Source organism: Fulmarus glacialis, unplaced genomic scaffold (assembly GCF_000690835.1).
Source record: "Fulmarus glacialis isolate BGI_N327 unplaced genomic scaffold, ASM69083v1 scaffold12867, whole genome shotgun sequence".
NCBI lineage: Eukaryota > Metazoa > Chordata > Aves > Procellariiformes > Procellariidae > Fulmarus > Fulmarus glacialis.
In genome coordinates, this window is record NW_009225161.1 from 41,696 (window position 1) to 54,429 (window position 12,734).

Here is a 12,734-nt window from a genome sequence, read left to right on the forward strand (position 1 = left end):
TCTCCAGTGTTCTTGTTGCTAACTCATTCTAGATCTTTTAATAGTCTGTGCTTTCCTTTTTCCAAGTGCCTAAGAAGGAGGGTTGTAGCAAGTCATGCAATCACAGACTAAGCTCTAGTTTTGCAAATCATGCCTGGCTGTGAAGCAATAGCAAAGCAGTCAGTCTTATAATGAAGATTCAGACAAAACTATCTGAACCAGTTTATAATACCTTCAGTTAATTTTGATTAGCACCTCACTCTCAAATAGTTCTGTCTAAACCTCAACAGAATTATTTGTGCTGTTGTCTTTGACATAAATAAGCTGAGAAATTGTGCCCTCAGTAGTGTCAGTTCACTGAGGTTCTGGCCATGACCTTGTAGGAACTGGAGAACTTTGCAAGGCTCATAGTGCTGAGCATATATTCTGCTGTGGAACTGCTTTTCAGGGCTTATGACTAATGTGTGGAGGCTGAAAAAATAGCACCTTAACTTGGATTCTCCCCTCTTTTTTTTTTTAATCCTATTTCTGTTTCTTGGCATAATTTTCTAGTAGCCACAGTGGTTCCCTCATTCTGGTTGTTACATATGCTAACTCTCATTCTTTTTTCATAATTTCTGTTTCTCTTGTATATGCATTTTTCCCTCTTGTCTTTGAGCTGAATGTTAATCTTACTGTACAGTTTTATAATCTCTTATATATTCCTCTCACCAGCACAGTATATGATACAATATTAAGATTTCTCCACTATGTCAAAAAGCCCCATTTGTTTTAATTTTCTTGTGCAAACACCCTCTAAGTTTTGCAATTACTCTTTTACATAGTTGAAAATTATGCTGAATATACCAAAGTGGGATGCTTGTTCTTTTTTAAACTGTTTTATCTATTGTTATTCTTTAGCATGTATGCTTAGTTAATTTTTGCTTTTTTTCCTTTCCTTTTTTTTTGGCCACGGACTAGCAGCATTCATTTCCTTCAAATTTGATATAACAATTTGCTGTTAGCATCAATAAGATGCAGTGTAAGCTGCTGCAAATCCTGCTTCAAATAGAACATACGCTGCCTCTGAGATAAAGAGTTTTCTGTTGATGAAATGCATTCCAACATAAGAGATGAAATTTAATTATGGAATTCCAAATATAAGCTGTAGTATTTCAGTCAGTATGATTATTAATAGAATTAATACTGCTCAGCAAAATTGCCAGGCTCAGGCCACTGGTAGAAAGAAAAACCTTACCATTTTATTTTAAAGTTTTGTTGTTCATTTTCTTCCCCTTTTTCCTGTTTTTCTTCTAGTCAGACACAGAGTTTTGGGATAAAATGCAAGCAGAATGGGAAGAAATGGCTCGCAGAAACTGGATTGCAGAGAACCAGGAAGCAGCGGGGCAAGTCACCATCTCAACCATTGAGAAGGTATCACAAAGTTTTTTAATACAGTATATCCTTCCTGTGAAACTTTGAGATGAGCCTCAGCTATGCAAGGGAACCCAAGAAAATTCTTTGGACATGGAAGCTAATTTTACCCAAAAGAGCTCATCCTCTTTAAATGTCTGAGAGTGGGGTAGATTTAAAAGACCTTACCATAGTGAGAATACATTTAGACTTGCACACTGCCTGAATTCAGCTGAAAGGACCACAAAGCAAACTGCTGGATTATGGGCACTTTTGAAGAAGGGCACTTAAGGAAGAGCACCAAATAAAAAAATCTGGGCTGGCACAAGCACTGTTGAGGATAGAAATTATAGACATTCTCTCTCTCTTCTTCATTCCCTCCATTGTACGTTTTAATTTGATTTATACTATGTAGCTGATATTAGCATACACCCTCTACACACTGCAGTGGCAAGAAAAGAAAAAGGCAAAATTTAAAGAAATACTAAAATAAACTCAGGTGCTTGCAGCACTGTTCTGTATCTTGAAGGTTATTTGAAGATTTCAGGGTACTAACTGAAGAGACATCAGGTTACAAGCACTGCAGGGAGTCAACTGCTTGATGTGTGCTGTTTACCATCAAATTGGATGTACTGGGCTCATGCTAGGTTCAGTTCTGCTTTTATTGCAGTCAGTTTGAGTTGTTGCCATTATCTTTGATGGGAGCAGGAGAGCCCAATATGATACCAGCAAGTATAACTTCAGAGCTAAAGTAAAAATAGAGCGAGCAGAAACATAAATGTCCAGTGATGCTGACTTTTTACACTTTCTGTCATTGAAATTTCATGGGGGAGCTCATACCGTTTTCATAAAACAAAGGATGTTTACATCCAGTTGGAAAATAGTGAGTCATTTAATTTTATGGAGTTGCCATTCCTTGCTACAGTGCTTCATCATGGGTCCGTTATCTCTCTTTTCCAGGGTTATTATTTCCATACTGAGAATCCCTTCAAAGACTGGCCTGGTGCTTTTGAGGAAGGACTGAAAAAAATGAAAGAAGGTGACCTGCCAGTTACAATCTTATACCTGGAGGCTGCTATTCTACAAGAACCCAATGATGCAGAGGTATTCACTCATGTGCCTTTTACTGATAAAGGAAAAGGGGACGCCCTTTAGCATGCAATGGTGGAATGATTTCGGGGCCCAAACCTTTGCTAGTCATGACTGACTGAAACAGATTGAATGCTAATGGTGGGTTTGGAATAGTGTATACCTTGAAATAGATAAAGGTGAGATCTTCATAAGATGAGAATCTATTTTTGAAATTATAGAATTTCCAAGTTGTCATTTAAAAGCATTCAAAAGAGACAATATTTCAACCCTTTCCTTCTTTTCCTGATGTTTTCAAACTATCTTTTAAACACTGGTGTTGAAAAGGTGAACGTTTCTGATTTAACAAGAATGTTGAAAGATTTTTAAAAGTTATATCCATTTCTGCAATATTGATGTTTTCAATGAGTATATATTTAAAGTCTGTTTTCTGTGAAACACGAAAAATATTTACAGTGTAAGTATCTAGGTCTCTTTGAATCTATTGCTACATTAAATTAAGCAGCAATATTTCGAAAAGCAGAGACAATTCCCAGACTCTCTAGAATCCCTTAAACCTATACAACTTAATAATTGTTCTTCACCGTTTTCCATAAAATTCTAGCAACATTTAAAATGTAACAAGTAACACAAATTTAAGAAATCAGCGTGTGATCATACACTGACAGAACACCTTTGCATTCATTGATTATAAATATTACCAGGCCTGAAGATATTCAAAACTACACTGATTTGTACTGTTGGTATGCATGCCGTAGAAAAATCTGTAGTTAGTCCTGGACAGATCTGCTATTTTTATTCACCCCACTGCTTAACAGTGATATCAATTGTAACTCTGCTTGCAGTTGGGCATATATAACAAAATAACACAATGATGATTATTTTTGCAGGCCTGGCAGTTCCTGGGCATAACACAGGCAGAGAATGAAAATGAGCAGGCAGCCATTGTCGCCCTCCAAAGGTAGATGAAGATAATTGTTAAATAAGGGGTCTGATGAGTATTAGGTAATGGAGGCCTAGGTATATTTAACATCATACTTACTTTGTAACATGAAGCATTTATTTAACTAAGTAAAGCATTGACATAGGTATAGAAATCTTCCTAGTGACTTCAGAGGAATGACTAGTGATTCATATTTCTGTTTTATTAAATAAGCGCAATATCTTGTAATTTAAGTAGTTGCACAAAAGAAAAGTTACATGGCCTGATAAACATGAATTAGGCATAATGCAAATAAAGTGCCTTTTTGATATTCTAGCCACTTGGCATGTTTTCTGTAGTCTGTCCTTTATGAAGAGGTTTTCTTAATTGGAACAAGCTCTCTTCAGCTGCTGAATATTAAACTGACAGCATTTTTAGGTTGATAGAGATGTGAAGAGTACAGTATGCTTGTATGTAAAATGTCAGTTCCAAAATATCAACATTAGTATTATCTTTCTGTAGTGGGTTTTCATGTTTCCATTTGAAGCAAGTATCCTCTTCATATGCAATTGCATTAGCAGTGTTAACCATCAAGTCATTTCACCTAAGGATACTCTAATTTTTTTATATGTAACTTCTTAGCTTACCTGGATAGAAATCCAAGGGGTTGCCTGATTTTGGGGCTTGCTCATCCCCACAGTTTTGAAACAAGCAACACTGATGTTCACAAAATAGACTAGATTCTGTTTTCAGTTGATGGTATATAACTGTAGAAAGACTACTCAACTTGATTGGCTCCAGCTTTATCAAAGAAAAACTGAGAATTCAGGATGACTGAGAAGATTCATAGGGATGGAAGAAATTTTGTCTTCAAAATACTTTTTTGTACAGCTGCAAACCATATTAAACTTGTTTGCTTGAATTTACATAAAGCTTTTCTTTGTTTACTAGACAGATACTATAAAAATGATCTACCTACATTTACTCATAACCAGAAGGATGAAAACAAAGCTTGTATGCATACGTTTATGTACATATGTGTGTATGCAATGTGCATGCATATATCTGTGTATACATATGCATAATGCACTTATCACAGAAAAATAAGACAAAGTCCTTTCTTTAAAAGTATTATTGGGTAGATCGTACTTGTGTGAGTGTTTTTTTTACACAGATTATTTTGGAAGAATTGTGTTTGGATAAAAAAACCCTCAATATATTTTTATTTTCTGCCTAGGTGCTTGGAACTACAGCCAAACAACCTAAAAGCTCTGATGGCCCTGGCTGTAAGTTATACTAACACTGGCCATCAACAAGAAGCCTATCAAGCTCTAAGAAACTGGATAAAGCAAAATCCAAAATACAAGTATATAGTGAAAAGCAAAAAAGGGTCCCCAGCACTTACCAGAAGAACGTCTAAGACATCAGTTGAAAGGTAAATGCAGTGTAACTCCTGATGGTGGAAATTTTAATGACATCACTAGAAATGATGGTGCATGCTGTGCCCCCTTACTCTGTAGAAGTCCAGCCTGTTCCCTGTGATGGAAGACTCAATGTCTCTAGTGGCAGGAGTGGGAAGCCAACACAGGACATTCGGTTTAGTGACTGAAGGCTGTATCTTATGCCATCTCTGGAAGTTTAAAAAAAAACCCCACACAGCTAAAGAGGGATGCTTCCCCTCAATTCCCATCACTTTCCTCTGACCTTGTCTGCTGTCTCTGTATTCCCACATCCCGCATACTCATTCTTCAGCTGCTTCCAAATCCATACCAGGCCTCTATCCTGCTCTACATGTGTGTGTTCTTCCTAGTGTTCATCATATTTTCTGTATCCCAACCAAGCCACTAGAATCCAGGAATGACAGCCATTTTGCTGTGGGACATGGCTTCAGTTCACTGAAAATATTGGGAGGTAGCATCTGCTTGTTTAAAAGCCATTCTGGTTCTAACCAAAGAGACAGTGTAGTCCTTTTATCCAACTTCAGCCTTGCATGCTGTAATGGGAGCTGGCAGCCATTTTAAATAACAAAAAAATTCATGATTTAGCAGCCCTTCGTCATTATCAGTCGATAAATAAGTATCTCTGAATTGCAAGATGCATGATAAAGTCATTAAAAGCATAAGCATGATTTATAGAACTAAAACACCAGGGCTATCTCACTGCTTGTCATTTTGAAGACAGGCCTTATGTTTTACCCTTATCACTAACAAAGCCTGGGTTGACAAGATAATTTAGTATAAGCAAAAATAAAATATGCAAGTTCTGCTTAATTGCTAAGTGTGTTATTCTACTTTGGCCTCATCCCACTGACATCTGGTGTTGTCAGTGCAAAGGTTTTATGAAGCCTACAGTGGGTACAGAAGTCTTAAATTTTGGCATCTTTCTTCAAGGGTCTTGGCTAGTCACTTGATCTATTCCTTTTAAGAATGACTACTATTTTTGCCAGTAAAGAAACACTTTTATGTCTGAGAAACTCATCCAATTGTAATAGTTTTAACAAGCCTTCATGTTATCTCGCTTGGGTTCACAGCTGCACTTTGACTTCACAGAATCATTTAGGTTGGAAAAGACCTTTAAGGTCACCAAGTCCAACCGTTAACCTAACACCGCCAAGTCCACCGCTAAACCATGTCCCTAAGCACCACATCTACACGTCTTTTAAATACCTCCAGGGATAGTGACTCCACCTCTTCCCTGGGCAGCCTGTTCCAAGGCTTAATAACCCTTTCAAGTGAGGAATTTTTTCCTAATACCAATCTAAACCTCCCCTGGCACAACTTGAGGCCATTTCCTCTTGTCCTGTCACTTGTTACTTGGGAGAAAAGACCGACACCCACCTCGCTACAACCTCCTTTCAGGTGGTTGTAGAGAGTGATAAGGTTTCCCCTAGCCTCCCTTTCTCCAGGCTAAGCAACGCCAGTTCTGTCAGCTGCTCTTCATAAGACTTGCTCTCTTCATTATATAGGAGAAATTCATTATATAGGTGAACTTTTTTATTTCAGACATGAGTTTACGACAGCACCTGGAAGTAAATCTTTGCCATGATGAAGTTGAAGAAGATTATTTTCAAATTTTAGGAGTATATCACTTCTGATACATCCACTACAAGGATTTTAATTTCTGGCTATGCAATCAATATTGCAATATTTGTAAAGAACTGTAAGATGGAACTTAAAGTTATTTTTCACCCTTGTCTAGCTCATTACTTGAAGAAGTAAAGGATTTGTACCTGGAGGCTGCTCACCAGAATGGTGACATGATAGACCCTGACTTGCAGACAGGACTTGGAGTTCTTTTCCACCTGAATGGAGAATTTAACAGAGCAATAGACGCATTTAGTGCTGCTTTAACTGTTCGGCCAGAGGTACATTTTATGCTTTTACATTTTTAAGAATTTAGCTTTACAGGCCATTTTCTTTCTCCCCTCTTGATCAGGCTAATATTAATGAGATGTCACTTCAGCCATTAAAATTTTAATACCTGAAATAGAAATGTTAATTACAAGACAGCCCCATTTAGAAGCAGATTTATACACGTCCATTTTCTAGCTGTGTGCTGATTAATTGTTCTAGTTATATAAAGTTGCCTATAATCATGAGTCAGAACTTCACGTTCCGTGTCAATTAAGAGAAGATACAATACTGTTATTTTCTGCAGTCCTCCTTACTTTGCAAGCAAAAATGAACTATTATGTCCCTTTTTGACACCTACAGTAGAAAACTCATTTTCTCACCAGGACTATACGTTATGGAACCGTCTTGGAGCAACCTTGGCAAATGGGGATCGAAGTGAAGAAGCTGTCGAGGCCTACACACGTGCTTTAGAAATACAACCTGGCTTCATTAGGTCCAGATACAATTTAGGGATTAGCTGCATAAACCTAGGGGCATACAGGTAAGTTGCAAAAATGTGTAAAAAAAAAAAAAAGTCAGGGATCATAACTACCAAGTTAAAATTCACTTTCTAGCTGGAGCTATCTAAGAAAAAAAATAATCAGAATATAGCTACATAATCTCAGCTATTGTAAAATTTTGCAATTATTTTTTACACAGTACTAACAAAGCAATGATACTTTTCTTATATCCACAAATTCTACACAACAGAACTACTCAATTTCTATCAAAAGAAGATAAATCCCTCATTCAGCAAGCTGCTTAAGCATTTTTTTAGCTCTAAGTGCAAGTACTCTTATTATAATCAGTGGGATTGTTCTTCACACTTAAACTTAGTCCTGAGCTTTTCTAAAAGAAAATATAAGAGCCTGTCTTTAGAAGGGAAACTTCAGTTAAACTGCGTCAAGTAGCTAATGCCATCAAAACCACTTTCAGTACATCCTTCAGGAATCAAGGGTGATATTCCAGAGTCCCAACTGTCAGCTTAAGGCAGTTAAGTTGAAGGGGAGCTACACAGCAATGAAGACAATATCCCCAGATGTATGAATAGACTGAGCTCTGCATTACTACAAGCCACATCCCCTTGTTTAAAGAAAATCAAGCAAGAATAACACAAAGAGACTGATGAACTGCATTGGAAAATAATATACTTGAGTCTAGCATAGAACTTTAGAAAGTTTTACTCTAGTTGTTAAGCAAATTATATTGCTTGTTTCTTTTTTCTTCTCCCCTACAGAGAGGCTGTCAGCAATTTTCTCACTGCTCTCAGTTTGCAAAGAAAGAGCAGGAATCAACAACAAGTTCCCCATCCTGCTCTATCAGGCAATATTTGGGCAGCACTTCGAATTGCTCTGTCTATGATGGACCAGCCAGAACTATTTCAAGCTGCCAATGTGGGTGATCTAGACATTCTGTTAAGAGCTTTTAATCTAGAGCCGTAATAAAAAGTATCCACAAATTGATTAAATTGTATTAGGAAACAAAGAACTCTTTTAATACTCATCTCAAAATGACCACATTTTCCAAAAGATCGTGGCTGTAGATCAGTAGGGGAATTCTCTCGGACATTATTCAAAAAGGAAAAGTTCAAAAGCACAAAATATTGTAAGTAAATTCAAACTCAGAGGATTGAAATGAGCTGCCGCTAATCTGACAAAGCCCTGAACTAGATGAAATAACCATTTCTGAAGAATCTTCATCCCATGCAAGCTATCTCTCTCTATATATACACAGCTATACAGAGAAAAATATATTAAGAACAAACCTAGATAATCATTATTACAAGTGAGATGGCAAGCAATGCATCCAAGGAACCTGCTTAGTAGCTCATCGCACTGTGCTGACATCACTTTGCCCTACAACGTGGATTCCCTATCCTTTGATTTCTTTGTTGAAAAGTCTTCTCAAGATCCATTTTTAACATAGCTCTGAAAACAGATGCATGTAAAATGGATGCATTTTGTTTTGAATATATTTATTAGTTGGCAGTCAAGAAAAGTTTTGCTTCCAAAGGTACCTTGATTCATTTGGGCCCAATTCTGCAGGCTCATAGGGTTGTAAGCCATGTGCAATGTTAAGAGGAACATTGTACATGGGGGTCTATGGGATTAGGCCACATACATATGGGAAGGCCAAGTGTTGCCAGCAGAAGTGGTAATTTGCACTAGAATTGTTGCTGTTTAAACCAGCTATCTCTGATCTTGGACAGAGTTCGTCTGCTTCAAAGGGGCTCATAGCAGGATCTGCACCTACCTATGTACTTAAGCACTTTAATCTTTCTTTTTGTAAAATAGCGCTATGCTTTTATTTTAGTTACTAACAACAGAATGTACAGGATAGCCTTGTTGGCATAAAGGACCAAATATCATTTCCTGAAATGTGATGAGAGGGTTTTTGATATTCTTATGTTTAAAAATGCAAATACAGTATAAACTGCAATATCTATTAGAAAGATTATTCTATTATGCATCCATCAGGTACTACACACATACATGCATGTGCATGCACATACATGTTGTATGTGAATTATGTCATTTCATAACATAGTAAGCCACAGATCTTTATTGCAAATAAAGAAAAGTCTTCATAGGAGTTAATGCCTGCAGACCATGCTCAAGGGAAAATTTTCTCGGGGGGAAAAGAGGAAAAAAAACCAAAAAAACCAACAAAAAAACCCAAAAATCGATCTATATAATGCTTGTAGGATTGAGACTAAGATTTGAACCTGCTGTTACAGCAAGCAGTAGCAAGTCTCAGTGACCTCCATGATAGCAGATTAAATCCTTAGATAACATCAGTAGTTGTAGCTGCTTAAAAACGTATATATCTACACCATCTTAATTTTCCCTGATTGGATGAATGGGGAACAGTACTGGGGGCAGTACACTGCCACATGATGAATGTGTCAATCAAAGACAGGAATAGAAATTTTTAAGGAGGTAATTTTCAGTTGCTGATATTTTTAATATTTTTCCTAAACAGTGAAAGATAAAAAGTGTAATTAGATGGCTACTGTGTTGATCTGTGGTCAGGAATTCAATGTGCAGGGTAGCTTTTGGGATGTGTTAAGGTGGGACAAATAGCACATTTCCTGTAAACAGCTTTAAAAGAAAAATCCAGCTTGATCAGCTGGATAAAAAAAAAAAAAAATCCAACTGCACAGATCACAGAGAAAGAAGGGGAATTGGACAGTTTCACCAGTAGAAACCTAAAGTTTCTTGCAGCTGTCTGTTATTTTGAGCAACCACTTAAAGGAAAATTCCATGTAAGACAGTGTAATCACTGCATTTAATCACCAACTATAGTTTGTTAAATAAAAATAATCAATTCCCATGAAAAAATAAAAGGCTTACCCCTCACTTTCCCACAGAATAGAGATGCTGAAACAGCTACAGGGTTTTTTTTTATAGTGCTTTATTAATTCATTGTTTACATATATATTCCTATTTATCTATCAAGCTTTTCATAACTGATTCCTGCAACTTCCTCTAAGGATTGGTTATCAAGGACTGACTGGGAATGTCATTTTAGCTAAGTGGGCTGCTGTATGCATATCTGCTGACAACAGTTTGCTCTTTTGCTTTGACAGCGATGTGTGATGACAGCTCTTTATTGATAAGGCAGAGCAGAAGGTGCAGTGCAATTGAATCTGGAAAGTGATAAAAGAGAAGGGAGGCAGCTTTGAGAAGAGGCTGTAAAGCAAAGGCATATGTGCTTAGATTTTTCTTGATGCCCTGCCATCACACAAGTTCTTCTAGAATATACTTTGTGCTGTGGTGTAGGATAATACAGCTTATCCAGAGGAATTAGCTTTATTTTTATACCTTTCAAATAAAAAACAACTTAATTGCTTGACTTCTCAGAGGCAGAATGACAAAGGGTATTTGATACTGATGGCAGTTCACTAAACCTCTTCTCCTCTAGCATGTGGACAAGTAACACAACAATTCTGTTAGGAAAACCGAATGCAACCCCTAGCCTCCCCAAAAAGAACAGACAAAGTAGGCAGCTTTTGATTTATCCTGGGATGCACTGTTCAAAACTGCATTCATCCGCTGATACATGTCCATACCCATGCGATTGGTATGAGGAAAGTTGTCTGTGTAAACAAATCATCACTGAGGCTGAACTCTGCCTCCTGAGGGGATACTTGGGCCTGCATTTCATAACAAGCACTGCGGTTCTGCTGTATGGGACACAGGCTACAAAGCCTATCCAAAGAGATTGTGCGCACTCTCTGAGATTATCCCAACTGTTCTCTACTGTTTTAGATAGCCTATGGCCAGTTAACCACATACCACTGACCGAGACACTGCGTGAGAGAAAGACTAAAGCAGACAGACTTATAGGGGATGGCGGCACATCTCCTCATACTAGACACCAGTTCTGGCCTGGTCTGTGTGGGAGAGTGGCCGGTCATTGAGCTCACCTTACTCTTAACAGGTCAGGCTCAGCAGCTCTTGGTACTTCTGGGGACTTCTTCAATATCCTGGGCTTTATCGTCCTCCTTTACCCCCAACTGCCAAGAACTGTCAGTGCAGAAGACAGGATTAGATACAGCTTTGATCTGACCTCCTCGTGATGTTTCTTAAATATTCAGCGGCAAGCATGTATATTTGTCTGAAACAGCAAGAAGAAACATGTGACAGGGCTGCAGCATATTAACACCTTGAAGAGGAAATTCACCTACTCATACTTCTAACCAAGCATGAGGTAGGATAAATAAGGCAGCTGCTGAACAGTAGCAGATTGAGCCTGAGAGTGAGAGACAGGAAATCTGGGTCCTGTTCTCAGTGCTCCCTGTGGGCTCGACCAAGTCAAAACCTCCTGTCACCCCTGACTTGCCCAGGTGTGCAAGGAAGGAAGACGGGCAAGTAACAGGGATTGCATGTGATGGCACTACATGAGAGCTGGTGTCTCACAGACTGCATGGGTGAGGTCACCACTTGTGTAAACTGGAAGGTAACACACAAACACGAGGTTGCTCAGGTCTAAGTAGGGAAGCAGTTTTACAGAGACTAGCAATTCCAGCAGAGGAGCGACTCAGAGACATTTCAGGATTACAACTGCACAGCATCTATGGGGTGATGCCAAATTAGAGTGCTGCAATGGTTTATCATCATCTCCCACCCCTGTTTCCCCTTCTTGGTACTCCCCTCTTTCTCCAGAGGTGATTTATCACTGCCAGGTAATTGATTCCAAGTTTTTGAGTCTTTCTTCTGTTTTATATTTCATGCAATTAAAAAATGCTTTCCTAACCCCAGCTTGTGACTGTCCCTCTCCTCTGCAAAGCTTTATGAATATGTATGACCTATAAGTCTGATCCATCAAGCTGCCGAACACTGGAAGTCTGTAGTCTTCACAGGAGATCGTGTGCATGTATTCAGTTACTGGATGAGGGCTGGCCTCTGATACCACTGCACATGCTGAACAGGCACTGAAATCAAAGTGATTATTTATGGAGTTAGGCTTTGCGATGAAAGAAATAGGCTCATTTCTTGCTGATCTCTTTAAACTGTAATGACTCTAGAAACCTTGTTGCAATAGACTGGTTTATGTCAGTTTGAAGAATCGATTTGATCTTTAGGTAAACATATACACATATCTGTATCTAATGGTATTTTCTTATGATCTGATAAATCACAGCATTTGTAAAATATTAAGGGGGAGGTTCAAATGACACAAAACCTCACATGACAACATTGCATGCAACTACATTAACAAATAACAAGACTGAAATATTAACACAAAGCATGCAATGCTACTTGACTATATGTTTACAGAATGCATGCAGAAGGCCCACCCATAGGGTATTTTTAAACTACTGACCGGTATCTTCTATGGGATATTTTAAAAGTACTTTGCATCTGCCGAACTCAAAACTGAGTTGTTCATGTTATTTGGAACAGGTTAGACCAAACGCAGAGCCCTTTTTAAATCCCATCCTTAGAAATCCCTTT

The 12,734-nt window shown here is 38.1% G+C and overlaps 1 protein-coding gene across 3 annotated transcripts in view; it reads left to right on the top strand.

Annotated features, from left to right (window-relative positions):
* Positions 1-8,222, top strand: part of PEX5L (peroxisomal biogenesis factor 5-like) — a 47,543-nt gene extending 39,321 nt beyond the window's left edge. For all 3 annotated transcript variants that reach the window (XM_009582398.1, XM_009582397.1, XM_009582399.1), the window contains 7 exons: positions 1,276-1,392; positions 2,332-2,475; positions 3,351-3,421; positions 4,620-4,817; positions 6,581-6,746; positions 7,119-7,276; positions 8,012-8,222. In XM_009582398.1, coding sequence (XP_009580693.1) covers positions 1,276-1,392; positions 2,332-2,475; positions 3,351-3,421; positions 4,620-4,817; positions 6,581-6,746; positions 7,119-7,276; positions 8,012-8,216 — 1,059 coding nt within the window. In that variant the 3' untranslated portion in view covers positions 8,217-8,222. The remainder of the gene's footprint in view (positions 1-1,275; positions 1,393-2,331; positions 2,476-3,350; positions 3,422-4,619; positions 4,818-6,580; positions 6,747-7,118; positions 7,277-8,011) is intronic.
* Positions 8,223-12,734: the final 4,512 nt, after the last annotated feature.